The sequence below is a fragment of the Balaenoptera musculus genome, chromosome 3, assembly GCF_009873245.2.
Source record: "Balaenoptera musculus isolate JJ_BM4_2016_0621 chromosome 3, mBalMus1.pri.v3, whole genome shotgun sequence".
NCBI classification, from domain to species: Eukaryota; Metazoa; Chordata; class Mammalia; order Artiodactyla; family Balaenopteridae; genus Balaenoptera; species Balaenoptera musculus.
Window position 1 is genome coordinate 163,665,861 of NC_045787.1, and position 27,238 is coordinate 163,693,098.

Genomic DNA, 27,238 nt, shown 5'->3' on the forward strand with positions numbered 1-27,238 from the left:
CCCCAACTCACTCTCCCTTCCCGCAGTGATGGCTGATCAGTGAATCCAGCAGATCAGGGCCTAGTGCCCCTTTCCATACACGGATACACACACCCATCTTCCCTCCAAGTCCCCCCTCCACTGCGCCAGGGCCCCATTCTCCTGTTTGGTGGCTTCCAAAGGTGCTTGCGGCCGCCCACCATCTCCAGCTGCCACTCTTCCCGGGACCTGCTTTTTTTTTTTTTTTAAGGCCCCACCGTGCCGCATGCGGGATCTTAGTTCCTCGACCAGGGATCTAACACGTGCCCCCTGCATTGGGAAGGAGGAGTCTTAACCACTAGTCCGGCGGGGAAGTCCCTGGATCTGCTCATTTACTACTCATTCTCCTCAAGCATTCCATCATTCCACCTCCTGTACTCACCAATGCAAGGACTTTAGCAGAGACCCCACATGGCACTGCCCCCCTCCCTACACCCCCATGGGCCTCCCCATACACCACCCTGACTGCATGCAGTTGAGGGGTACTGCCCCCTCCCTCCCGCCCTGCAATCAGTGATTGGACCCCAGAGGGCCTGGGCTTGAAGGATTACACTCCATAGAGGCCTTGGGAACAGCTCCAAACATTATAATTAATAACTTAGGCATGCCAGCAGGGCACATAGAATATAACCCCCAGGTACCCTATGCTCCAAAAACCCAAGTCAGGTGTGGCATGGGACGAAGGAAAGCGGAGGGGTGTGTGGAGAGCTCAGACTTCATAATGGCCCAGCTGAGGGATCCTAACAGCTCCTTCCGTGGTGGTCTGAAAAGCTGGCAATCCAAAGAGGCTTCCTGCTTTCTGTCCAGCCTCCAGGCTGATGCTTGCATCCCCTCTCCCACTCCTGCTCCTCTGCGAGGAAGGTCCCAAGGCCAGGGGGTCCCCTTCATTTCCTCTGTTCACTGCCCTGAGGAAGCAGCAGCCAGAAGTCCCCAAAGTAGCTGGAGGGAACTGAGACCCTACAAAGCCCAGCCAGCGCAAGGGGGAGGGCTGAACGGAGGGCACGCAGATAGAGGGAAGGGCTCCCCTAGCAGGCCTGGAATGTGCTGAATTCTGGGGGCTCGGGTGAGGATGATGTGGAGGTGGGCTTCTTCCAGGTCCCAGAGTTGCCAGGTGTCACAGCAGAGCCTGAGGGAGCATCCTGGGTGGCTGCGTCTTCTTCTGAAGTCATTTTCTTTGTCCGTGGAGGAAAAATAGAGAACCGGGTGATTTGGGGTTTCAGGATCTCGGGTTGCCCCATGTTCTGAACCCGAGACTCCCCCAGTCCATCGGGTCTCACCTCACCCCACACACACACAGCTTCAGCGCCCTGATCCTGCCTTCCTCTCTGCTGAATAGGGAACCAGACAGCCTGGGATCGAATAACAGCTCCCCCTCTTCCTAGGGGTGTGATCGCCCCCTTTGTGCCTCAATTTCCTTTGTGCACTTTTGTACAATGGGGGAGAATGCCAACACCCCCACCCCGAGGTGGCTACGACTCATAAATATGAACACTGTATGGCATAATTTCTGTGTAAAATCCAGAATAGGCAAATCCATCAAAGCGACAGAAAGTAGAATGGTGGGTGCCAGGGCCTGCAGTGGGGGTGAAACAGGGAGTTGGTGTTTAATAGGGACAGAGTTTTTTTTTTCTGGCCACACCGTGCGGCTTGTGGAATCTTAGTTCCCCGACCAGGGATTGAACCCAGGCCACTGCAGTGAAAGTTCTGAGTCTTAACCACTGGACTGCCAGGGAAGTCCCAGGACAGGATTTGTTTTGCAAGATAAAGTTCTGGGGATGATGGTGGTGATGGTTGTACAACAATATGAATACACTTAATGCCACAGAACTGTACACTGAAAAATGACTAAAATGGTAAATTTTATGTATATTTTACAATGATTTTTTTTTTAAAAACTAGCAAAGATCACTAGAATTTACTGTTAAGGAAAAGAAGCATCATGCATAACAGTGTGGTTAGCATGCTGTCATTTGTGTTAAAAAGAGTGAGGATATAGACTTGCTATTTTTGCCTTTGCTTGTATGTGCAGGAAGCTCCTAATGGTGATTTACCTGTACGTCTGTGTGCAGAGGGGGAGACCAGGGGTGGAGAGGGATTAAGAAAGAGAAGAGAATTTTACTATGTATATAATTTGTACATTTGGATGTATTTCATAGTCAAACAATTTTTTAACTAAAAAAATATATTTTTAAAGTCACCAGGACTAAGATACTGAGAAATAAGTTATTTTTCTCCTTCCTTTTCTCTGTTTTCCACCGTTTCATTTTAAATGCCTTAAAAAAAAAAAAGCGTGGGGGTGCGGGGGAGGCAGTAATCACCAGGCTAGTGCCTTGAGCGGTGTGACTTCTCACAGAAGGTTTCAGAACTTGCCCCGCCTGCCAGGCTTTTCTTAACAGCTCAGGATTTGTTCCCTGAGCTGAGATCTCAGAGGGCTGGACAGGCCGGTGCCAAGCCCCTTCCTCCCCACCATCTGTATACCAGTGACTGGGGACCAGTCTCCATCTGCTCTGTGGCAGCACTGGGTGAGGTGACCTGTCTCCTGTCTCTCCAGAACTCCGCCACGCCTCCTTCTCCCTCGGCCCACTCATCCACTCCAAAATCAGTGCCGTGTTTCCCATCCCCTGAATCTACCTGACCTGCATCTGTTCGCTTCTTCCACCTCCGCTGCCAACACACTGGACCAAACTACCCGCCACGTCTGCCGCCTGAACCATTGCCGGGTCCCCTAGCTCCCGTCCGTCCACTGTCCCCACAGTCTATCCTTCCCGCAGCCGCCAGAGGGCGCCCGTGAGCACATAGATCAGGTCAAGTCCAACCTCTGCTCTGAATTTTTCATGGCTCACCCTTCACTTGGGGTCAAAGTCAAAGTCAAAGTTCCGCGCGGCTCCCCTCTCTACTCCTCACTCCGCTGCACCCCTACTGGGCCGTGCCAAGAACGTGTCCTGAGCCTGGATCAGTCCTCCGCAGCTACCTCCTGCTTGTCGCTAATCTCACCATCTAAGTGAGCTTCCTGGTCACTCCCACCCCACGTGGCATTGTCTGTCTCCCCCTGTAGAATTAAGAAGCTCTGAGGGATGAAGGGCCTCATCTTGTTCTTGTCCAGATGCCCAGGAAGGCTATGTTGAACCCATCCAATCCTCCCCCCACCCCCCTCCCCACCATGGTGCCCCAAGCAGACTGACTCCACCCCAGGCTCCCTGACTGAAGTCCCAAAGCATCCACTTACACAAATGGAACTTCTGAGGCCGCCTCAAGGGGGACCACCTGCACCCCAGACCTGTACCCCTCTCCGCATGGAGAAGAGCTAGCTGGACATTTTCTTTTCTTTTTTCTTTTTTTTTTTTTTTTGGCCGGGCCATGCCACACAGCATGTGGGATCTTAGTTTTTCCCACCAGGGATCAAACCCGGGCCCCCTGCAGTGGAAGTGTGGAGTCCCAACCACTGGACCACCAGGGAATTCCCCTAGCTGGACATTTTCTTTTTTTTTTTTTTTTTTGGACATTTTCTTGATCCATCGTGTCCAGGGGTCAGATATCTCTAATTTAGTAAACTAATAATAATAATAAGTACCTCAAGGCCATCACAAGATGCAGCTGTGTAGAGGAGTCCCATAGACCTGGGTTCAAATCCCAGCCAGGACACTGTGTGATCTGGGGGAGCAACACCCCTTGCTAAGCAGGGGGTGGGGAGTGGGGGTGGGAATGGGGGTTGAGACCCTCCCCCTTGAAAGGGAGACACATGTCTGGGACAGCTAAACTGAAGTTCCTGAAACTGAACACAAAAGTAGGCTTTTCTTTATACCAGGAGCGAACCACAGTGTGCACCAGATTGTCACAAGGCTCCATGACCCCAAAGAAGCCACCAGGTCACCCTGAGTCCCTTGTCACCATTCTGAGTGCAAAGGCAGTGCTGACAACCAGGGGCCTGCCCACTGCCCCACGAAAGCCTGGACAACGTGCCTACCTCCAATCCCCTGGAATTTTCCAGTGCCAGCTCTCGGCTCACAAACAATCCCTGCTCAGTGATTCTGGGCTTTTCCCAGACCCCAGAAGCTCAGGGACAAACAGGTCAACCCAGCCTGGTGGTAGCCCCAACCTTCCCATGGTCAGGACAGTCAGCAGTAAATCGGGACCGAGAAACAGGATGACTTACGGAGATGGTAAACAGGTAGTTATCGAAGGACATGTCTGCAACAGAAAGACAAGAAGACCAGGATGGGGGCCGGTTCAGATTTCCTGCTCACCGCCCTCCCCAGGCCCTCCCCACAAGCCCACAGGCCCCAAGTCAACCATGAGGAAGGGCATAAGGTCCATCACCCCTCATCCTCTTTGCCCCCTTCCAGCCCATTCTACAGGGTGAACTGCACACAGCTACAAATTGAACTGTGTCCCTCTACGGCTTAGAACCCTCCCTCAGGGACCTCTGGCTGCCCTCCGGGAAAATGGTGCCTTGTCTCCACTCCCACTTTCCAGAACACCTCTCAGCTCCTCCCCCACCCTGGGTTGCCCGCTCTTCACCCAGCTACTCCCTGCTCCCCCCTATAGGTCTCTGATTCAACACCACCTCCTGTGGGGACGACCCTCCTAGCCCAGACAGGGTCCGGCCCGCCATGGGCTGTTTCCCCACTGGAGTATGGGCTTGTAGACAGAAACCACCTCTGTCTTGGTTATCCTGGGAGCCCCCAGACCTCAGCACATACTCGGGGTGCTCAATAAATACGTGAGACAGTGAAAGAAGTACAGAGAATGGAGTTTTCTCTGCTTGGAGCCCCTTCCTGGGCATCGCACTTCACAGGCTGGCTCCCTCTCCCCACCCCCAGTGGAAGCCAGCAGAACAGCACATTCTGGACCACAAGTGGGGCTCCATTTAAGGACGGTGCCAGGCACTGTGAAAGCCGGGTGCCCTGATGGTGGACAAGACAGATGCAGTTCCCCACCCCCTTGGAGCTGATGGTCCAGTGGTGGAGGCGAGTGTCACACACCCAAGCGCGCAATGATTACTTAATTGTGTTTCTACTGAGGGCTGAGAGGAACGACAGGGCACTGGGGGCATGTAAGTAGAAAGAGTAGATCCTGCCTAGGAAGTCAGGGAAGGCTTCCTGAAGGAGGCGACCTTTAGACTGAGACCACAGGGAGGAAAAGTATTCTAGGCAGAGGGCAGAATGAGTGAAAGGCATGAGGATGGGGCAAGGAGAGGTAAGAGGTGAAAGCTGTTCACACCAAAAAAAAAAAAAAAAAAAAAAATAGGTGAACCTGGTCAGGAAACGGCAGGGGATGGGGGAGAAAGAGGGGAGCATGTGTTCTCAACTCTAAGGGAAGTGAGCAGCTGTAGAAGGGGTTCAGTAGCAAGTAGTGAGACCCAATGGCATTTTGAGGCAGTGACACTGCCCCGGTGAGGGGCAGGAACTGGGAGGCACAGACCTGTGGTGGCGAAGTCAACCTGGGCCCAGCAGGATTCTCGCTCCCTGCAGAGGGTTTCAGGAGAAAGTGATGACTTGTCTCAGGCAGGAGGCTCGTTCCGGGTAGCCCTGGTCAAACTTGGCCCTTCCTCCCCACCCCACCTCCGCATCCTCCCTGAATCCCCTCAGATGGAAATTGTCTCGCAGGAGCCCCACAGCCAGGTGAAGTCAGGATTCCATCACCGGGGCTACTGCTAGTTCTCTGCCACTAGGCAGCACGGTGTCCACCCCTCTCTCAGAGGGGAGAAACCGAGGCTGGAGCCAGTAGATTCTGATGCCCAGGAACCAGGGCCACTGTCTACAGGCTACAAGTTGGGCACTGCACAACCCCAGGGGGCACCACTTGCCTCTCCCACAATTGTGGATTTCTAGAACGATTACTTAGCAAATTTTGGCAACTGGCCGTAAAGGGATGCGAGGAAGCCTCAGCCTCCTCATCTGTAAAATGGGGCCACTCCTAGTGCCTGCTTCCAGCGCTGCCATGAGGATCACGTGAGCTCAGGGTCCAGAGTCCCGCAGCACAATGCTGGGCACACTGTAGGCGCTTCCTGAATAGCACCTGTTTCTATTAAGCCAGCCTCCCACCAGAAGACGCTGTTTGGGGTGGAGCCCTGGAAGGACCCTTCTTCCCCTAGAACCCGGCCAGCTATCAGAGTCTTTAATGGCCATCAGGAACTCCTGCCTTGGGACTGAGTTTTCTTTCCCCAAAACCACCCTCTGAGGGTCTCCAGGGATGGTCTCACCGTTTCTTCTGCAAGCTTTTTACTTTAACTGGGAGAGAAAAAAAAGTGTTTGTTAGATTTTGGTCCTGGTTGCATCCTGGTTGCAAAAAGCCAAGAAACCAAAAGGCCCACATACATTTGTAGCCCAGCCTTCCCTTCTTCGCTGGCAAATTTCCCACTCAACAGGGGAGCTACTGAAGACACTTTTTTCCCCCCAATTTCATGATCAATGTATGTTGGTAAAAACTTCAAACAAGGTACGAGCATGTAAAATTGTTGGGTTTTTTTTTTTTTTAGTCCACACCACGTGGCTTGCGGGGTCTTAGTTCCCCGATCAGTGATCGAATCCGTGCCCCCTGCAGTGAAAGCACTGAGTCCAAACCACTGGACCACCAGAGGATTACCGCTTTATTTTTTTTTTAAAGACTGAGTTCAGTGGTGCCAGGGGCTGTGGGAATGGGGAGTGGGGAGTCGGTGTTCAAAGGGGACAGTTACAGTTTGGGAAGATGAAAGAGTTCTGGAGATGGATGGTGGCAACGGTTGTACAACAAAGTGAATATACTTAACGCTGCTGAACTGGACACTTAAAAAGGGTTAAAATGAAAAAAATTAAAAATTTAAAAATTTAAGAATAATTAAAAAAAAAAAAGGAATTCCCAGGTGATCCACTTTCACTGCCAAGGGCCCGGGTTTGATCCCTGGTTGGGGAACTAAGATCCCACGAGCTGCGCAGCGTGGCCAAAAAAATTAAAAAATAATAATTTCTTAAAAAGGGTTAAAATGGTAAATTTTACGTCATGTATATTTTACAACAATTTATATATGTACATATATATATACACATATACGTGTATATATACATATATAAATTGCCCCTGCCCACCACCATCATCGAAATTCTGGAGGGTTCTTCACTGCTAAACCTCTGTAGTAAGGACTCCCAACCGTGCTCCTAAAAATGGGTGTGAGTGGGAGTGCATATACAAGTTCCGGTGGGCCATGCTTTCTCTGCCTGCCGTTACCTTTCCTGATGACCAAGGCAATGGTCACCAGCCCAGCGAGGAGGAGGAAGGATCCAGCCAGGCTCAAGGAGAGTGCCAGGATCCAGGTGGGCGCTAGAGGAAGATGGGAAAAGAGAGATTGGGCAGGTCATGGAACTGTGGGGTTGCAGGGAGAAGGTGGGACTCCTGTCATCCCTCCATTTGTTTTGGATGTTGCTAGACCCTGGGGACCTAGCAAACCTGTTTCTGGCCAATTAGCATATTCCCGCCTTCTGGCCAACCTGATTGGTTCAGGGAGGGGCATGTTGCCCAAGCTGAGCCAATGAAAGTAATTTCTGGACTTTGGCTAGACCACTGGGAAGAGAGGTTTACTCCTCAGGCCAGCGTTACAAAGCTGGTAGGATATATACCTGGGGCTCCAAGGTACAATTTTGACACCCTGAGAGGGAGGGCCTGCCTGAGAATAAGACACAGAAGAAAGCAGAGCTGAGAAGTGGCACATGATTCCTGACATTGGTGAGCACCTGGATCCAGCCATGCCTGAAGTCAGTACTGTTCAGTGAACCAACAAATCCCCTTTTGTCACTGAAGCCAATTTGAGTCAAGTTTTCAGTTACTTGTGGCCTGAAGAGTCCTGCTGGCTGGGTAACAGGGGGTCAGACAACATCCATTCCCAGTCACATGGTGGACCCTGAGGCCCACATAGAGGTCAGCCACAAAAGCATGAAGCCCCAGCTCCAGTTAACGTCTGCAAAAGATTCGGCTGCCCCTCCCTGGAGAGAGGGGGAAGCCAGCAGGAGATGCCCTGATCCCAGTGGAGGTCAGGAACTAGCCAGGAGGGGAGGAGAGGCACACACTTGGTGTTCTCAGTGTTAGCCCTTGTTCATTCATTCACCTGGGGCAGGAGGGATGTCACCTCCCCACTCTGAGACCACAGGACCAAGGTGAGAGAAGGGGGCCTTTGACTGTGGAACTTGAGGCCGGGGAAGGACACAGAGACTGTTCTGTCATCACAGACTGTGGGCCTCTGCTGGCAACAAAGTTCTCTTTGCAGCAGGAAAGTTCTGACTGATGGTGAAGCAGAGGCTCCACCCAGAGGCTCCTTCTTCACTCCGGCTCCTTGATCCAGAACCCAGGCCCAGCCCCCTCTCTTGGAAAGACCAGAGGAAGGCATTAGCCCTCCCAGGGCTTCTGTCTCACTCAGACGAAAAGCCAGGGTCCTTGCTGCAGCCACAAGACCCTGCACAATCCTCGTTGCCTCCCCCCTGCCCTCATCTCCCCCAACTTTCCCCCTTGCTCACTATGCTTCAGCCGTATGGGGCGCCTCGATGTCCCTCAAACACACCAGGCACGCTCCAGCCTCAGGGCCTTTGCACAGCCTGCTTCCTCTGCCTGGAACACTCCTGCCCCTGACACTCACGTGGCTGGCTCTTCATCCTTCAGGTCTTTGCTCAAACGTTTCCTCCTCAGAGAGGCCTTCCTTGGCCACTCTCCTCTCTATTTAAAATGACACGCTTGGGAATTCCCTGGCAGTCCAGTGGTTAGGACTTGGCGCTTTCACTGCCAGGGCTATATTTCATCCCTTCACCAGGCTATATTTCATCCCTGCCACTTTCTTTGTCCCCTGTTGGCAGACTGAATGTTTACCAAACTCCTTATTTATCGTCTGTCCCCATCCCTCGGAATGTCAACTGTGAGACGTCAGGGACTTTGTTTCATTCACTGCTGAACCTGCAGTGCCAAGGACAGTGCCTGGTACATAGCAGGTGCTCAAGGGAGGGTGGAGGAGAGCATGCAGGTTTAACGCCTGGATTTCAGGGAGGGTGAACGCATGCCAGGTTTAACGCTCTGCCACCTGCTGGCTGGGTGACCTGGGCCAGTCTCTTCATCTCTTGTGCCTCAGTTTCCTTATCTGGAAAATGGGGAGAATGGCTGTACCCATTGCATGGGGTGACTGTGAGGACTAAACAAGGAAAAGTGAGAAAGTCTGGCAAGTTGGAAGAGGTGGCTCGTCCTGTGATGACTTCCAGGTGGAGGGAACAGCACCTACAAAGGCTCCGTGGTGAGAAAATGGAGCCCGGGGCAGTGAGGAATGATGGGAGGGCCTTACCTGGGAAGGAGACGTGCATGGGCTCACTGAGGTTCGACAGTTGAGGCTGCCTGTGCTCGCCGAGCACGCCATACTGGCAGCAGAATGGTCCCCCTGGAACCTCCCTGCTGCCACCACTCAGGTTGAAGATGACCTCGAGCTGGTCCGCGGGGGCCTGCAGGAGCTGCACCACCTCCTCCCCTTGATACAGTGTGAAATTCGCCCCCGGGAAATTCCTGGGGGCCATGCATGAGATGTGGATGGGGTCCTCCTGGCTGCTGGGATGTGGGGGCACCAGCATGATGGATGGCGCTGGGATAGCCAAGGAGCCTGTGAAGCAAGATAGGGGAGGCTTGCTGGGTGGTTAGAGCAGAGGCCAGCCTGGCTGTGCAGCCTCGGGCACGTGGCTCACCCTATCTGGGCCTTGGCTTTCATGTACAACTGGAAGCTAGTCATCCCTACCCTACTGTGATGTTGAAGGGGTAGAGTGCCCAGCACGTGGTGAGAGATCGCTGCATTTGAGTCATTTTATTATAATAGCCGTGGATGTTACACAGCAGGGCAATTATACTTGTATTACTTCGATCAACAGCATTGACTACGTGCCAGGCCCTGTTTAGGTGCTGGGGACAGAGCAGCGGACGAGATAGACAGACAGACGGACAGATAAGGTATGCCTGCCCCGGGGGTTGACTTTCTCAGGGAGACAAGGGTGGTAGGGTAGCCACAGAGGGCTTCCATGGAGACACGGCACAGGAAGAACCGGGGGCGAGCATTCCAGGCAGAGGGACAGTCTGGGGCAAAGGCCACAGGCTGGAAGGGGTGTGGTGTGTTCAAGGAGCCTGGGTGGCAGGAGGGAGGGTGACCGAGGGGAGAAGGGGAGGGCAGAGGGGTTCTATCTTGTTTTCCAGGCTGTGGTGAAGAATATGATTTTGGGGCACGACTTCCTGCAGGAGGGACCAGTGTCTCCCCAGCCACTCACAGGCTCCCGAGCAGAGTGCCTGGCTCAGGTGAGGTCGACACAAGCCTTCCCTTCTCTAGCTTCCCCGCCCCACCCTCTGACCCCCCAGCAGATCCTCCTGTTGCCCCAGCCCTGGAGGTAGGAGCCTGCAGAGGCCAAGCAGGGCTGAGTCATGGGGCGTGGGCACTGCTGTCTCTGGTGGGGTGGCATTTCTGATACCCTTGATGTGGGTGGGGATAATGAGACCCGACAAGAGAAATCCATGCTCCTGGGGCATTTCCAAGGCTCTGGGGGAAAATCGGTCAGGGCTCAGCTTCTCCAGCACCTGGTTTCTGCACACACACTCCCTCCCTGCCACCCCCCAGCAGAGGCAAGGTTGGGGAGGTGGAGGGAGCGGAGCAGGGGTGGCACAGGGGCACCAGGCTCACCGGCTGCAAAGAGCAGGACGGTCCAGGGCATCTCTCCTCCCGCGTTTGGCCAGGAAATCTGGCTGAGACCAGCGCGGCCCACGGCTCACCGCCAGCTCCTCCTGTGAGGCCAGAGCAAGGAAAGAAGAACCAGGACTGACTTGAGCCGAGTGTTTCCTCATTGGCAGGAAGTTGCACACACACACTTGGGCACTGAAAGGGACTCTCTCCCCTCCCCACCCCTTCCACGGACGCACATCAGACCCTGGCATCTCGCTGTTCCTTAGGGGCCAAGTTTCGGCACATGGGAGGGGGAAAATGAATGAGATGGTCCAGTGCGTGGTTTTTTTTGTTTTTGTTTTTTTTCCCCTGAGAACTCCTGGGCATGAGGAGGCACGAGGAACATGGGTTTTTTGGGAAACCCAGGCCCAAGTCACACAATGTGGCCCAACCAGTGCTGAAGTTGAAACGTGGGGTGGAAGTTGGTAGGGCATGGTGGTTAGGGCTTGGCCTCTGTGACCTCAGGCAAGACAAGGTCCTTCTTGGAAGCCTCAGCTTGCTGCTCTGAAGAATGGGGCTAAGAGTAGTGGACACTAGCTCCAAAGAATTCATGTCATGAAGTGCAATGCCTAGTGTAGTGTGAGTGTTCCCAGTGTGAGGCCGCAGAGGAGAAAAGTCTCAGGAGCTTCACCAGCCAGGTGAAAGGAAACACTAGCTCCAGAACTGAGGAAATGACATTGTTTGCAGCATAAATTGCCTCCTGTTGATAGCCCAGAAAGGTCTGTCTTACCAGATTTGCTTTGGTCTCCAAACATTTCTGGTCAAGTCCAGCAGGTAGGTCCACCTGGAGGTTTACACCCAGGAAGGATGTAAGCATGTAGTTGCCAAATACTAAAGAGGGCCATTAGAGTGGACTTTTTTCTTTGGATACACAAAGCTCATTTCAACCTCAGGGCCTTTGCATGTGTTCCATCATCCCTGCCTGGAACACAATTCTATAGACCTGGTCAAATCCCACTTCTGCTTCAGGTCTCAGTTTAAATGCCATTTTGAGGAAATCTTTCCAGATTCCTCTGGACTTAGAAAAAATGCCTTTGCTGAATCCTGCCATAATACCTTGTAGTTTTCTTTGATTGCAACTAGCATGCTTGTATTTTCATGCTTGTCCATTTCATCTAACTTATCAAACTTATTGCTATAAGCCTGTTTATATTCCCTTGTTAGGCTTTTAATATCTGTGGGGTTTCTAGTGATGTCTCCTCTTTCATCCCTGATAATAGAAATTTGTGTTTTTTCTCTTTTTTTCTTGATTAGCTTTGCTAGGGGTTAATCAGTTTTATTAATCTTTTCCAAGTAAAAAATTTTGGCTTTGTTGTTTTTCTCTATTTTCAGTTTTCTATTTCATTATTTTGTTCTTTCTTCCAGTTACCATGTGTTTACTTGGCTCTTCTTTTTTTTTTTTAATTTATTATTTATTTTTTTCGCTGCGTTGGGTCTTTGTTGCTGCACGTGGGCTTTCTCTAGTTGCAGTGAGCGGGGGCTACTCTTCATTGTGGCGCGCAGGCTTCTCATTGCAGTGGCTTCTCTTGTTGCGGAGCACGTGCTCTAGGCACGCAGGCTTCAGTAGTTGTGGAGCGTGGGCTCAGTAGTTGTGGCTTGTGGGCTCTAGAGTGCAGGCTCAGTAGTTGTGGCGCACAGGCTTAGTTGCTCTGCAGCATGTGGGATCTTCCTGGACCAGGGCTCAAACCCGTGTCCCCTGCATTGGCAGATGGATTCTTAACCACTGCGCCACCAGGGAAGTCCCTGTAACCTGGAATTTTGAATTCAGAAATAGCCACACATACCTGTGTTGGTGAGCTGACACACAGATTATGCCCTTAAGAGACAGGACTGAGGAGTCATGGGCAGGGTGAAGGGAAAGCAATGACGGATGGTGACTCCCTGGGGTCAGGGAACTGTTAGCAGCCAGGCCTGAAGTTGCTGGGGAGAAAACAGTTCTGGAACTTGGAGAGAGCTGGAGTTACAGGCTTTGGTGGAAAGATGCAGACCAACAGGGTAGGAGCCAGGGAATAGATGCCTAGACCTTCCTTTCCTTCAGCCCTCAGATATCCTACCAGGGCTGAACCCAACTGGAAATAAGAGGAAAAGGAAGCCAAGTTGACCCGGTGTGTAGATATCAGCTCCCTGCCTCCCACTGCGAAGCAGTACAGGGAATGGTAGAGAACAGCTCTGGTGGGGCAAAGAAACACTGCCCAGCACATGGTCTTGTAATCTTTTGGTTATAATTTCAGGGGATCCCTGACCTCCAGAAGCCAGTCTGCCAACTCCCCATGGTCATAAGAACCCCAGGCTAAGATTCTAGGCCAACATTACAAACGGAAGAGGGACTCTGTATGATGTGGCCTCTGCCAAAGGCTCCCATCTCTTCTCTGGCTACTCCTCTCACCCACCCCACCCTCATCTCCCTTCTGCCTCTTGAACTCTCTTGAGAGCCTTTGACCTCAGAGCACTGTTTTTGTCCGCTTGCCTCTTCTCCCTTCTATTTCAAACCTGAGCTTCAAGGCCACCTTCTTGGGGAAGCTCTCCGACTCCATCCAGGTGAAATGAGCCACCCCACCCACACACCTAGCATTTACTTCTCAGCGCCTCCGACTACCTGAAATCATTTAGTGGAGCAGCACTGGGAATGACAGCTCCACGAGGACGTCGTCTGTGTTATTCACAGTGTCACTCAGTAAATTTTGTTGAATACTTCGGGAGGGGGAGGGTTTCGTTTAATTGAGGGAAACAAGAATCACCCATTCACCCCAGACAACAGTGAAAATGGCAGAGCTGGTAGCTCCATGGGCCTCCACCTCCACCAAAACATCGACCAATTGAGCAAAAGTGGTAAGAATCAACTTTATCCAAACTCTGGAAAACAGCTAAATGTTTATGCCAGCCAAGGAAATGCTGAATCAAGAAGAGGCAACTTGATCATGGCAGGAAAGCTTTTTGTGGTGTTTTCCCTGCTCTTCCTCATCTCCTGCCCCAGCACAGTGGAGGACTTGAAGACAACAGCCTGTGTCTTCAAGTGAAGTATAGGGCCCTGGTCCCCAGTTTCTAAGGGAGCAGAGCAGCCCTTGTTCTCACAGTATTGTTTGTGTCTGTTCTAAGATGTCTGGGGGTTACCTGAAGGACTGCCTCAAGGTGCTTGTCTGTTTAACTCAGAACACATTCTTGGAAAACACTGTAAGGCAAAGGAAGAACCCACAGTTCTCTGGGGCACAAGATTACAAGTGACATACCAAAAGCTGGGAGGAAAAGCTGGGGTGAGAGTTTCTTTGGGTAATTAAGGCATTCAAAAGCACCCATACACACTGGGGAACTTAGAAAGCAATGTGAATGCCCAGGGCAGGACAAATGGTCAGAAAAGACCTAAGAAGACCCTACTCTTTCATCTCTGGCTGATTTCTAGGCTTGGTGCAAACAGGAAGAGAAGACTAAGGCAGAGTTATAAACACCCAGGTGAAGTATTGATGTGCCCCAGCAGAGACTGGCAAAGAGTGGGAGAGGTTTTTCATTGTTTTTCTTTCTTCCTTTTTCACTCTATATGAATCAACACCACCCCAATTTAAAAATGGACAAAAGACTTGAACAAACATTTTTCCAAAGAAGATATACAAGTGGCCAATGAGCGCATGAAAGGATGCTCAATATCATTAGGAAAATGCAAATCAAAACCACTATGAGCTTTCGGGGGTTCCCTGGTGGTCTAGTGGTTAGGATTCCGGGCTTTCCCTGTTGTGGCCAGGGTTCAATTCCTGGTCGGGGAACTGAGATCCCACAAGCTGTGCGGCACGGCCAAAAAACCCCAAAAAACAAAACCACTATGAGCTTTCAGCGACTGTGAAGCTGAGGGGATCCTAGGGCCGGGAGAAGGATGTCAGATATCACTGTCCTCCCAGCTCTAAGGCCCTCCCCCGATGCCCCTCAATAAAATGGCTTGACCCCCTAAAAAGAGACAAACAAATCACTATAAGATACCACTTCACATCCATTAGGAGGGATATACTAAAAATAAAATAGAAAATAACAAGTGTTGATGAGGATGTGGAAAAATTGGGACCCTCGTACATGGTTGGTGGGAATGTAAAATGGTGCAGCCACCGTGGGAAAGTTCGGCAGTTCCTCAAATAGTTAAGCATAGAATTATCATATGACCCAGCAATTTCACTCCTAGGAATACACTGCAAAGAACTGAAGGCAGACACTCAAATACACATGTTCTTAGCAGCACTACTCACAACAGCCGAAAGGTGGAAACAACCCAAGTGTCCAACAGATACCCACACAATGGAATACTACTCAGCTATAAAAAGGAATTAAATACTGATATTAAGATGAACATTAAAAACATGCTAAGTGAAAGAAGCCAGGCACAAATGGTCACACATCCCATTTCTATGAAATATCCAGAATTGCCAATTCCATAGAGGAAGATTGGTTGCCAGAAGCTGGGGTGAGGGGGGAATGAGGAATAATTGCTTAATGGGTTCAGGGTTTCCTTCTAGGCTGGTGAAATGTTTTGGAAGTGTGTAGAAGTAGTGGCTGCACAACATTGTGAATATACTAAATGTCACTCCACTGGGTTGTTCACTTAAAATTATTAATCTAATGCAATGTGAAATTCACCTCATTAAAAAAAAAATCCTTAAAAAAATAAGTTATCACTCATTCTCCACAACTACTTCAAAATGTCCAAGTAGTGAGTCTGAATGATAGAAAAACTTGGAACAAAAAGGACTACGAAGCGTGACCATACATAAACTTTGACATTACAAAGTGTTACTTCCCCACGCTCTCCAAACGCCAGAAACAGTTGACAGTCACCAGCTGTATTCGAAGAGTAACTGCCACCACCTGCCAACCTCTCTCAGGCCTGTCTTGAAAGACTCAAAATTTCCATCTGAACATTTTTCTTATGTTTAGCTGGAATCACCAGAGTCCATTTCTCCAGTGACATCTTTGCTTATCTGCTTAGGTCGCCTCCAAATCCTCTAAGCCAGACTGAGGGAGAGGTTAATTGGCGGCATGCCCAAGGAAGGGCGATAAACCTGGAATATAACGGATAACATTTACTGAGGGCCTATGATATGTCATGCACTAAACAAGCACCTCACTTAATCTTCACAACAGCCCAATGAAGTAGGACTAGTATCACCCCCCCCCCTTTTCTTTAAATATTTATTTGGTTGCGCCAGGTCTTAGTTGCGGCAGGCGGGCTCCTTAGTTGCGGCACGTGAACTCTTAGTTGCAGCATGCATGTGGGATCTAGTTCCCTGACCAGGGATGGAACCCGGGCCCCCTGCACTGGGAGCGCCGAGTCTTAACCACTGAGCCACCAGGGAAGTCCCCTTACCCCTTTTATGGATGAGAAAAGTGAGGCCCAGCAGAGTGATGCCTCAAGTAAAGCGTGAGGCGTGCTTTGAACTAGGCAACCTGCCTCCCAAACCCACACTCTCTTCTCCGCTCTTCTCTTCTGACGCTAAGCACCTCGGCTGTCATTCTTCTTACCCTAGGCCAATTCAATCACTGTTTACCTTCTGGCCCTCGAGTTTGAGACCATTGGGGTGCAGGGCGGGGCCAAGCCGCCGTGCTAACTATATGCAAGAAATTTGGGGCGCTCACTATAGGCCAGGCCTCATCTCAATTTTCATCACCTCTAATTCACAAACGAGGAAACTGACAAAGTGACAGCTCTAAGGCGCCAAGGAATGAGCGGTTAGGCATCCGACCTGGCACCAAACTCACAGACCTGGCACAAGTTGCCCCCCATGTTAACATAAAAGGGTCTCCGTCCACCCTAGCTGAACCTTTTTAGACGAGCCCTACGGGTCGCGTGCAGGGCCATGCCCTGCCTCTATTTCCAATCCGCTACACCCAGGATGGATCGCACAATCGTCGTTGCGCGCGGGGTACTCTGGGAAAACCGCAGGAAGGACCCGGCCGCCTCCACTACAGCTGTCTTAACTTTTGCCTGAGAAGAATGTACCATCGTGTCTTTCTTTTGTACTTTTGCCCCCTCAACTAGCGTTTGAGACTAGAGGTGGAGGCTTTGCAAAGAAAAGTCTGTAGAAAGTCGAGTGTTTTCAGGCGCATCAGGCATTCATTAGGGCAGCTATGCCCTCAGGGGGTCCTTCACTCCTGGCTCCGCGGGCTTCGGACAACGGGCAGAAGCGGCTGCCAATGAGCCCCACCGAGTAGCAGAGGGGGCAGGGCTAACTCTTTAAAGGAACCGCAACCTATTAGCAGACCAGAGGGTGACCCGGATGATGGCGGCCGGCGCGGCCTTAGCCTTGGCCCTGTGGCTACTATTGCCGCCAGTGGGGGTGGGAGGGGCAGGGCCCCCGCCGATCCAGGACGGCGAGTTCACGTTCCTACTGCCTGCGGGGCGGAAGCAATGTTTCTATCAGTCCGCGCCGGCCAACGCAAGCCTTGAGACTGAGTACCAGGTAGAGGGTCCCGGGCCGTAGAGCGAGCAGAGCCAGGGAGATAGGGCGTGGCCATACAGACCAAGCAATGCATGCATTGAAGAGGGAAGGAGGAGGAGCCCGTGCGTAGGAGCGCGGGGGCGGAGCCAGGGAGAGCTAGGCGGAGGGGGCGGGGACAGCGCGTGGGAGCGGAAGGGATGGGAATAATGGCAGAAGGCGGGGCTAGAGTGGGGCAGCGGGGAGGCGGGGCCATCGGGAGAACGAGGGAGCCCTTCAGAAGGCAGGACCCTAGCGAGTGGGCGTGGCCAAAAGGGTTGGGTCGATTGCGGGAGTTGCGAGGCGAGACCAGAATGCTGTACAGGAAAGGGCGTGGCCAACCTGAGAATTTCTCGGGGGTTGGGCTAAGAGAAGGCGGCTGGGCTCCGTCTTCTCATTAGGGGTGTGGCCAAGCCGGGACGTGGTCTCTAGGGGGGGCGTGACCAGATAAAAGAGCCGGTCCTGAGGCCACCAAATCAATGGGGGCGGAGTCAAGGCAAGGGGCGCGGCCAGAGGCAGGGGAGAGGGGCGGGACTGGCTTGCAGGTGTAGGTGTCAGAGCTCAGGTAGGCCCCTGGTGGTGGTCGGTACGGGTCTGTGCGGGTGGGCCGAGCCCTGGCCTTCTCTGGCAGGTGCCCTTGGCCTACCCCTAGACCTCCACCCGCTCTTACCTGCCCCCCAGGTGATCGGAGGTGCTGGGCTGGACGTGGATTTCACTCTGGAGAGCCCTCAGGGAGTGCTGCTGGTCAGTGAGTCCCGCAAGGCAGACGGTGTGCACACGTGAGTTAAGTCCTGATGGCTGCCCAGGTTCAGTTACAGCCCTGCCCCTCACCAGCGGCCTCGGGTTACCACCCTGCCTGCCTTGAAAAGTCTGGCTGGCCGGCCACTCAGGGTCATGTCTGTGTGTCTGTCTGCCCAGGGTGGAGCCCACGGAGGCCGGGGATTACAAGCTGTGCTTTGACAACTCCTTCAGCACCATCTCAGAGAAGCTGGTGTTCTTTGAACTCATCTTTGACAGCCTGCAGGATGATGAGGAGGTGGAGGGTTGGGCAGAGGCTGTGGAGCCCGAGGAGATGCTGGATGTCAAGATGGAGGACATCAAGGTGCGCCCAGGCCAAGCTGGGGCCACTCCTCCCAGATCTCTGGCATTGGACCCTACCCTCTCACCTTGACTGGGGTCCGCCTTGGCCTGACCCTGCCTTTCCTACATATTGGTGCCCCCAACCTAGTAACAGTAGAACATTTCTAGGTGTAAACCTTGTTCTTTTTTTTTTTTTTTTTTTATAAATTTATTTATTTATTTATTTTTGGCTGTGTTGGGTCTTCGTTTCTGTGCGAGGGCTTTCTCTAGTTGCGGCGAGCGGGGGCCACTCTTCATCGCGGTGCGCGGGCCTCTCACTATCGCGGCCTCTCCCGTTGCGGAGCACAGGCTCCAGACGCGCAAGCTCAGTAGTTGTGGCTCACGGGCCTAGTTGCTCCGCAGCATGTGGGATCCTCCCAGACCAGGGCTCGAACCCGTGTCCCCTGCATTGGCAGGTGGACTCTCAACCACTGCGCCACCAGGGAAGCCCTAAACCTTGTTCTAAGGGCTTAAATAACTCATTAAATCTCCATAACCACCTTATATATAGGAAGCGTGCTCTAATTATCCATTTTACAGTTGGGGAAACTGATGCACAAAATGGCTAAGTAACTCTTCTAAGGCCACACAGCCAGCAACTGACAGAGCCAATATTTGAACCCAAGCAGTCTGGCTTCACCTACTGCTATTATTAATCACTAATATGTTCTTTGTACTTAATTAGGCATTCAGGAATTTCCCCGGCAGTCCAGTGGTTAGGACTCCAAGCTTCCACTGCCAGGGGCCGTGGTTCGATCCCTGGTTGGGGAACCAAGGTCCCGCAAGCCATGCGGCACGGCCAAAAAAATAATTAGGTATTCAATTCTCATGGCAACTCTGAGGTTTAATTCTGAGGAGGAAACTGAGGCCCAGAGAGGTTATTTACTTGCTTATGGTCACACAGCCATTGAGTGGCAGAGGGATATAGACTCAGGCAGCCTGGCCACTGAGTCTGTGCTCTCAGCTGTCTCCCCCTCTCCCCCCAAACATGAACTCTCACCCCATTCTGCAGGACAAAACCTTGACCTGCTTCTCCCTCTGTGCCGTAGGAGTCCATCGAGACCATGAGGATCCGGCTTGAGCGCAGCATCCAAATGCTGACTCTGCTGCGGGCCTTTGAGGCACGTGACCGCAACCTGCAAGAGGGCAACCTGGAGCGGGTCAACTTCTGGTCGGCCGTGAACGTGGCCGTGTTGCTGCTCGTGGCTGTGCTGCAAGTCTGCACGCTCAAGCGCTTCTTTCAAGACAAGCGGCCCGTGCCTACGTAGCCCGCTGCCATGGAAGAACAGGCGAAAAAGAGGAGCAGCAAGGCGCATGCGTGTGAGACTTGAGGAGGGTCCCTTCCCCAGCTTAGTTTCCTACGGGAGGGGAGGCTGTGCAGTTTGGGCCTGAGGTGTGGGCCCCCCCTGCATCTCCTCCCTTCAGGGGCCGGGTAGGGAACACCAGCTGGCTTGCAGACATGGGCGCTCCAGGAGGGGTGGCTTAGCACCCAGAAATTGTGTATGGGGGGCACTGCAGCGTTCGAATGCAACCCTTGGGTTTTCTGGCCCTGCCTCTGTCCCCTACTGTAACGTGCCTTAGCCGGAGTCTTCCAGCCTGCACCAGCCTTACGCGGTGCAGACGGGGCCCAGGAAGCAAACTCCCCCTTCCCTTCCCCACTGGCCCTCCAAGCCAGGTCCCGGTAGGAAGGGGCTTGCTGCTGTGGGATGCCATGCCTTCCTTCTTCTCCTTGTGGCTCCATCTGAGGCCTGTGCTACTGCTGGGGGTGGCCTGCTCGTGCTAGGGGCCGGGAAGGAGACGTGGCCGCAGTGTTCTTGCGAGAACAGTCACTTTATTGACAGGAAGGGGGCAGGCTGGGTGTGAGGTCTGGTAACAGAACTCCAGGAGCGGGGCCTCCAAGACCACCCGCCCCTCCCACTGTCCCTGCAGGGGCCCCAGACAGGGCTGAGGGGTGGCCCCAGCCAAAGCCTGCACAGGAGCCTCATGGAACAAAGGGCGGTCTGGCCTGGGCACCAGAGTCAATAAATTATGGTCAGAAAAATCACAGAGCCTGGTGATTGGGCCACAGGGACACCAGCCGGGACAGACCTGCCCCCAAGGGGGCAGCCAGGCAGGCGGGAGGGGTCTCCCACGAAGCTCAGAAGAAAGGTCGGGCAGGAGCTGATGGAGGTGGTCGCCTGGGCACAAGAGAAAAATCAGAAAGCAAAGTTTAACTGTGTCCCCGGCTGGGCTGGAAGGCCTGTGCCCCCAAGAGGGCGAAGGGGACCTCTGGGGAAAGTCCTCAGGAGACTGTGGGTGGGGAGGGGGCCTGACTGCGGCACAGTCTGGGGCGCAGGGCCAGGAGGCCCTCTCCCCTCAGTAATTGCGACGCCTGCCGCAGGCCCCCGTCCTGGCCTCTATTACCAGCGCCGTCTGGGGTGCAGGTGGGGGGACAGCCAGGCCTGTGTGTGTGTGGATGTGTTAAGGAAAGTAAAAGCTCTCCCCTCCAGAAGTGAACCCTCTCCCCAAGAGCAGTGCCGTTTGGGGTGCAGGTGGGAGGGGGAAGGCCAGCAGCCCCCGTCCTCAGCCTGAAGGGAAACACAAAAGGCCCACACAGCAGCCACCAGAAGCGTCTTCCCTTTATTTTAGTTTATTAATAGGATACAGAGTGCAGGCACTTACAGTGGTCAAACCGAGTGAGCGAAAAGGTCTGCTCACAGAGAGGCCACCTGGGCCCGACCCGTGGGGGAGGCCTGAGTGGGAGTCCAGAGGCCCCCGAAGCTTCCCCACCCACTCAGCCCTGAGCCCAGGCTGCCCTGGGGACCCAGGAGGAGGAGATGGCCCAGGGAGGAGAGAGCGAGGTTGGCCGGGCCGAGTGTTCCGGACCTGGGAAAGGCACCTCCGGCAGCCGAGGCTGGGCCGTATGGTTAATACGGCCAAGGAAGGAATATGTACAACTTGGGCGGGCGGGTAGCGCTGGGCCCACTGGGCCTGGCTCGCCGCTGGGAGCTCCCACTGCTGAGAAGCAGACACACTCCTTGTGCCCCAGCAAGGACTGGGGGGTATGGACACCCTCGGTGCCGTTTCTGGAAGGCCTGGCCTACTCAGGCTTTCCTGGCCAGAGAAGCCCCTGGGTGAGCACCACCACCCCAGCCTGGACGCCTCATTCAAGATGGCACTCGGGACGCAGCTGCCTCCTCTGCTACCTGAGACCCCATCCCCCAAAGTGCAACACCCCGGCTCCCCTCGTCCTGGGGCTCCAGGGCCCCTCCATTCAGTGCTGTGTCCAGCCGGGGATGGGGGCCAGGCCAGCCCCTGACTGGGGCCAGGGTTAGGGAAGAGTCAGGGGCTGCCTGCAGGGAGCCTGGTCCCGCGCGGGGACTGGAGGGCCAGGGGTGGCGGTGGATGGGCCTGGACCACCGAAGCTCCTGCACCGAGGGTCCTGCTCGAGGACCCCCGAGAACAGGCCGCCCGCAGCCTAGTCGAGCAGGGATGGCTCGGCTGGGCGGATAATGGTGGGCCGGCTGGGCGCAGCAGGGGGTCTTCTGCTGCAAAGAGAATAGAGACAGACGGGGAAGGGGAGAGGGCAGTGAGGCTGGAAGCAGGGCAAGGAGGACCCAGGCCCCACCACCGCTGCCCCAGGCTGCTGCCCGAAGCCGGCTGCTCCTCTAACGGCTGCTAGGGTGCTGGAAAGGAGTGTGCCAAGCCTGGACGTCAGTACCCCTGCCATCACTCCCTTGCTCTGTGACCCTGGGCAAGTCCCCCGCCCGGCCTGGACCTCAGGTTACTCACAGGAGAAGTGGGGAGGAAAGACCCTGGCCTGCAGGGTGGGGAGAGGCAGGGCCGGCGCAGGCAGTGACTGACGTGCGTATCCTCAGAAAGGGAACAGGTCAAAACCGGAAGAAGGGGCCCCGTGGGAGGGGACCTAAGCTACATGACGGGCCCATTTGCTCACGAAGAGGACAGGCTTGAGGGCCTGGGAGTCACCCTGACTCCACCACTCTGTGATTTGGCCTCTCTGGGTCTCAGTTTCCCCACCGGCCCAATGGGGACGCCAGTGACTCCTCCGCTCCCTGCAGGGCGCAGGCCGGTGGCTCTAGGTGGCAGGCGGCGAGGGGGTCCAGCCTTACCTGGGCACTCCAGGGGGGATGCCGGGTGGAATCCGAGCTGGCCGAGATGGGATCTGAGGCGGGGCTGAGAAGGGGTCATTGTTGGCAAACACGCTGGGGTGGGGCCCGGGCCGGGATGGGATGGGGGGCGCTGAGAAGGAGGCTGCTGCCCCCACCGGCACAGGAATCAGGGGGGGCCCCGGGGTGGGGCCCCTCACTGCTGGGGGCCGGCCTGGGGGGTGCATGCTGGACACAGGCCGGCGCTGCAGAGTGGGGCTGTGGAGGAAGGAGAGGGTGTGAGCTGAAGATGGGGGGTGGCAGCACTGGCCGCATCCGCGTGGCCGCGGAAGCCCGAGGCGGGGCATGGGGTGCTGGCCACAGTGGCCTCCTCTGTAACATGGGCTGGCACCAGCTACCACCCAGCCAGATGCAGGTGAGTGCCCGGTCCTGGGCGTGGGGCAGCGCAGATACACTGGGCCCCTCCGTCCAGCCCCAAGACCTGAGCCAGGGCGCAGCACCTGTCCTCAGCTGCGAAGGGCTCCTGCTTCCCTCTGGCCTCGTTCCCTTGGGCATTCCCCTCTCACTGGCCCCACTCGGGGCTCCCCCGCTCCTCCAATCCCCCCTCTATAGCCAAAGATCCTTTCAGAGCCCAGCCCTGCCCTTCAGATCAGGTCCAAATGCCTCCAGAGGCTGCAAGGCCCACAGGCCTCTGTCCCAGGTGCCCCCCCCCCCCACCCCAGACTCCCCTCTGGGGCCAAGCACTTGATGCCCCTCAGGCTGGCTGCTGTGCCCTCTCCCCGAGGGCTCAGTAGGGCTGGCACCTTCTGAGACTTCCCTGACCGATCCTCTCTCCTCCCACTATCTGTCCTGTCACTGGTTAGATGTCCCTGCCTGATGCTCTGACTTGCCCATGCCAGGGCCGTATTTCCATCTCAGCTCCAGGGTGGACAGGGCGGGGGATGCTGGTTACACCCTCCACGTGTCCCTCCAGTTCCCCCCTGCCCGCCATTCTCAGCTATGCTCTGTGCCCCAGGAGGCTCTCCCCTATGGCCGGGGTTGCCCAGGCCCCTCGCCCTCTCTGGCTTCTGTTTGGGGCTTAACCAATGGAAGGCACCAGGAGACAGGCGGGCCTTTAACCCTCCGTCTCCAGTCCCTTCAGGCCTAGGCGGGGAGGCAGTCCCACACTGTGGCTAGCCCTGGGTGCTGAGCCATCCGTGGTCGGGGGCCCCTGCACCCCGCCCACCCATGGGTTGTGCCCTGATGGACACATGGGGGCGTGGCAGGGGGTGGAGCTGGGATCCCGCAGGCAGCAGCCCCTGCAGCCTGCAGGCGACCAGGCCTCGCAGACCTGTGGCTGCTGGTGCTCTGGAGCCAGGTGTCATCAACGGGCGGGGGCACGGGCGTGGACACCGTGCTGGTGCTGATGTCCCCGATGATGCTGAGCGCCTCCTTGAGCGCGTGGTACATGCGCAGCATGTCGTCCCGCCGCTGGGCCTGGTCAGCCGACTCCTCCATGAGGCTGCTCTGGTCCGCCGATGAGTACAGGTAGGCCAGCAGCTCATGGTGGATGAAGGCCTTCGTCTGAGGGCAAGGGTTGGAGAGGTCAGGGCTTCCCACCACACCAGCCAAGAACTCAGCCAGCCTTGCGAATGGCCAGAAGAGCCTCCAGCGTGCTGGGCGGGGCTTCGTCTTTCACCTGACTGCAGAACATGGGAGATACTTACAAGGAGGTGAGCTTTCCACTCAGTTGTCTCCCGAGTCCCTCAGGGGTGCTTGCAAGTGTTCTTCCAACCCATTTCATCAGATTCTTGTGAAACTTATTCCTAGAATCTTATCTTTTTTTTTTTTCCTTCCACACGGCTTGTGGGATCTTGGTCCCCCGACCAGGTATTGAACCCGGGTCCTTGGCAGTGAAAACACGGAGTCCTAACCACTAGAATGCCAGGGAATTCCTGAATCTTATCTCTTTTATTGCTATCTTTTCTCCCATTATATCTTTTTTTTTGGCTGCACTGGGTCTTCGTCGCTGTACATGGGCTTTTCTCTAGTTGCGGCGAGCAGGGGCTACGCCTTGTTGAGGTGCGCGGGCTTCTCATTGCAATGGCTTCTCTAATGGAGCACGGGCTCTAGTAGTTGTGGCTCGCGGGCTCTAGAGCGCAGGCTCAGAAGTTGTGGTGCACGGGCTTAGTTGCTCCGCGGCATGTGGGATCTTCCTGGACCAAGGCTCGAACCAACATCCCCTGCGTTGGCAGGCGGATTCTTAACCACTGTGCCACCAGGGAAGTCCCTCAGTTACTTTTCTTGGGATTTCTAAGTATACATGTTCATGTTTACATACAAATAGTTTTTCCTATCCTTTTTGATGTTCACACCTTTAAATTATTTTTCTTGGGACTTCCCTGGTGGCGCAGTGGTTAAGAATCCGCCTGCCAATGCAGGGGACATGGGTTTGGTCCCTGGTCCGGGAAGATCCCACATGCCGCAGAACAACTAGGCTCCTGCGCCACAACTACTGAGCCTGTGCTCTAGAGCCCGCGAGCCACAACTACTGAGCCTGCTCTCTAGAGCCCGCGAGCCACAACTACTGAGACCGCGTGCCACAACTACTGAAGCCCATGCGCCTAGAGCCCGTGCTCTGCAACAAAGAGAAGCCACTGCAATGAGAAGCCCGTGCACCGCAACCAAGACCCAACGCAGCCATAAATAAATAAATAAATAAGTAAGTAAGTAAATAAATAAATAAATTTTCTTGTCTAACTGCATTGCCTAGTCACCCTACAAGAAGATTATATGAAAGTGGAAATGGCCAACTTGTTCTTGATTTTGGAGGGGATGCTTCCAGAGCTTCCCCATTAAGGGCAAGAGTGGTTTTGAGACTGAAATATCAATTCAATGGATGTATGAGATCTCATAAGAGAAGTCTCCTTCTACAATTGTCCTTTTAAGAATGGATGTTGGGGACTTCCCTGGTGGCGCAGTGGTTAAGAATCCGCCTGCCAACGCAGGGGACACGGGTTCAAGCCCTGGTCCAGGAAAATCCCACATGCCGCGGAGCAACTAAGCCCATGCGCCACGACTACTGAGCCTGCAAGCCACAACTACTGAAGCCTGCGTGCCTGGAGCCCGTGCTCCGCAACAAGAGAAGCCACCGCAATAAGAAGCCCGCGCACCACAACAAAGAGTAGCCCCCGCTCGCCGCAACTAGAGAAAGCCCACATGCAGCAACAAAGACCCAACGCAGCCAAAAATAAATAAATTAAATTAATTAAAAAAAAAAGAATGGATGTTGATCACTAATTATAAGAGAAGTGTAAATTAAGACTACATTGAAGTATACCTCACACCAGTCAGAATGGCCATCATCGGGGCTTCCCTGGTGGCGCAGTGGTTGGGAGTCTGCCTGCTAGTGCAGGGGACACGGGTTCGAGCCCTGGTCTGGGAGGATCCCATGTGCCGCGGAGCAACTGGGCCCGTGAGCCACAACTACTGAGCCTGCGCATATGGAGCCGGTGCTCCGCAACGGTAGAGGCTGCAATGGTGAGAGGCCCGCGCACCGCGATGAAGAGTGGCCCCCGCTTGCCGCAGCTGGAGAGGGCCCTCTCACAGAAACGAAGACCCAACACAGCCATAAATAAATAAATAAATAAATATAAATTAAAAAAAAAAAAAAGAATGGCCATCATCAAAACGTCTACAAATAACAAGTGCTGGAGAGAGTGTGGAGAAAAAGAACACTCCTACACTGTGGGTGGGAATGTAAATTGGTGCAGCCACTATGGAAAAAGTATGGAAGTTCCTTAAAAAACTAAAAATGGAATTACCATATGACCCAGCAATCCCACTCCTGGGCATATGCCCAGGCAAAACTATAACTGGAAAAGATACATGCACCCCTATGTTCATAGCAGCACTATTTACAATAGACAAGACGTGGAAGCAACCTAAGTGCCCATCGAGAGACGAATGGATAAAGAAAATGTGGTGTATATATACAATGGAATATTACTCAGCCATAAAGAAGAATGGATATGATATCACTTATATGTGGAATCTAAAATATGATACAAATGAATTCACTTATAAAACAGAAACAGACTCACAGACATAGAAAACAAACTTATGGTTACCAAAGGGGAAAGGGTGGAGGGATGGATAAATTAGGAGTTTGGGATTAGCAGATACAAACTACTATATATAAGATAAAAAACAATGTTCTACTGTATACTGCAGGGAACTATATTAAATATCCTATAATAAACTATAATGGAAAAGAACATGAAAAAAATACATATATGGATGGATGAATTTTCCCGAACTTTCAACATGTACAAAGATGACAGTGCTGTACAAAGATGATAGTTTTTCATTTGCAAACCATGTAAATGCACGCGCTAGTCAAACATTTAAATTCTGAAAAACGAGTAAAAGGGAAAATAAAATATAACCTAAAGATACAGTGAAAACTCCTTTGTCCACTCTGGCCTCCTTAGGCCCCCTGAGTTCTCCCTCTAGGGAGCAACTGGTCACTAGGTCCTTGTACAAACTTCCAGATTTCTAGGCATATTATAGATAGACAGATAATTTCTCTTCCGTTTTTACACAAATGGAACCTTTCTGATCATTCTGTTATGCTCTATAGCTTTTCTGTTTTAATAAAGTTATTATAGACCTGGAGATAGTTCTCATCCTTTTGTTTTTTGGTATTTTTTGCAATAGATTGGATATTTATTTAACGGATTCTAGGAAATTGATAGAGATTTCTAATCTTTGGCCACTATAAAACACGCTGAAAAGAATAACCATGTACATGCTCAATTTGCATGTTGGCAAACGTCTCTGTGGGAGAAATCCCTGCAAGTAGAACT

At 53.4% G+C, this 27,238-nt stretch overlaps 3 protein-coding genes across 15 annotated transcripts in view; 1 reads left to right on the forward strand and 2 right to left on the reverse strand.

Annotated features, from left to right (window-relative positions):
- Positions 1–621: 621 nt before the first annotated feature.
- Positions 622–10,771, reverse strand: C3H19orf38 (chromosome 3 C19orf38 homolog). 2 transcript variants are annotated; one of them, XM_036847983.1, is made up of 8 exons: positions 10,679–10,771; positions 9,311–9,619; positions 7,222–7,314; positions 6,221–6,248; positions 5,440–5,483; positions 4,172–4,206; positions 2,070–2,077; positions 1,132–1,190 (listed from the first exon to the last, which is right to left on the reverse strand). In XM_036847983.1, the coding sequence occupies exons 1-8, from the start codon at positions 10,707–10,709 to the stop codon at positions 1,184–1,186; spliced, it is 555 nt and encodes a 184-aa protein (XP_036703878.1). In that variant the 5' UTR covers positions 10,710–10,771; the 3' UTR covers positions 1,132–1,183. The 2 variants fall into 2 exon arrangements, with proteins under 2 accessions (XP_036703876.1, XP_036703878.1); XM_036847981.1 differs by lacking the exon at positions 2,070–2,077 and having other exon boundaries at positions 622–1,190.
- A 6,086-nt stretch (positions 10,772–16,857) lies between these two features.
- TMED1 (transmembrane p24 trafficking protein 1) lies at positions 16,858–20,326 on the forward strand. The gene is made up of 4 exons (XM_036845737.1): positions 16,858–17,151; positions 17,848–17,945; positions 18,085–18,268; positions 19,335–20,326. The coding sequence occupies exons 1-4, from the start codon at positions 16,969–16,971 to the stop codon at positions 19,551–19,553; spliced, it is 684 nt and encodes a 227-aa protein (XP_036701632.1). The 5' UTR covers positions 16,858–16,968; the 3' UTR covers positions 19,554–20,326.
- Positions 20,100–27,238, reverse strand: part of DNM2 (dynamin 2) — a 90,083-nt gene continuing 82,944 nt past the window's right edge. For 7 of the 12 annotated variants that reach the window (XM_036845725.1, XM_036845727.1, XM_036845724.1 and 4 more), the window contains 3 exons: positions 23,722–23,954; positions 22,395–22,649; positions 20,881–21,812 (listed from right to left, as the gene is read on the reverse strand). In XM_036845725.1, coding sequence (XP_036701620.1) covers positions 21,743–21,812; positions 22,395–22,649; positions 23,722–23,954 — 558 coding nt within the window. In that variant the 3' untranslated portion in view covers positions 20,881–21,742. Of the gene's footprint in view, positions 20,463–20,880; positions 21,813–22,394; positions 22,650–23,721; positions 23,955–27,238 lie in introns of those variants that run through there. The other 5 variants (XM_036845733.1, XM_036845726.1, XM_036845732.1 and 2 more) reach the window with 2 other exon arrangements.

What these genes read in the sequence shown, in the direction of transcription:
- C3H19orf38 (XM_036847981.1), bottom strand. Translation starts at nt 10,709, where the DNA reads ATGCCCTGGACCGTCCTGCTCTTTGCAGCCG. An exon ending in CATGCACGTCTCCTTCCCAG is followed by an intron (nt 7,315 to 9,310) that starts GTAAGGCCCTCC and finishes ATCTTCCTCTAG; the next exon opens with CGCCCACCTGGATCCTGGCA. An exon ending in GGTTGACTTCGCCACCACAG is followed by an intron (nt 4,207 to 5,439) that starts GTCTGTGCCTCC and finishes TTTCTGTTGCAG; the next exon opens with ACATGTCCTTCGATAACTAC.
- TMED1 (XM_036845737.1), top strand. Translation starts at nt 16,969, where the DNA reads ATGATGGCGGCCGGCGCGGCCTTAGCCTTGGCCCTGTGGCTACTATTG. An exon ending in AAGGCAGACGGTGTGCACAC is followed by an intron (nt 17,946 to 18,084) that starts GTGAGTTAAGTC and finishes CTGTCTGCCCAG; the next exon opens with GGTGGAGCCCACGGAGGCCG. An exon ending in TCAAGATGGAGGACATCAAG is followed by an intron (nt 18,269 to 19,334) that starts GTGCGCCCAGGC and finishes TCTGTGCCGTAG; the next exon opens with GAGTCCATCGAGACCATGAG.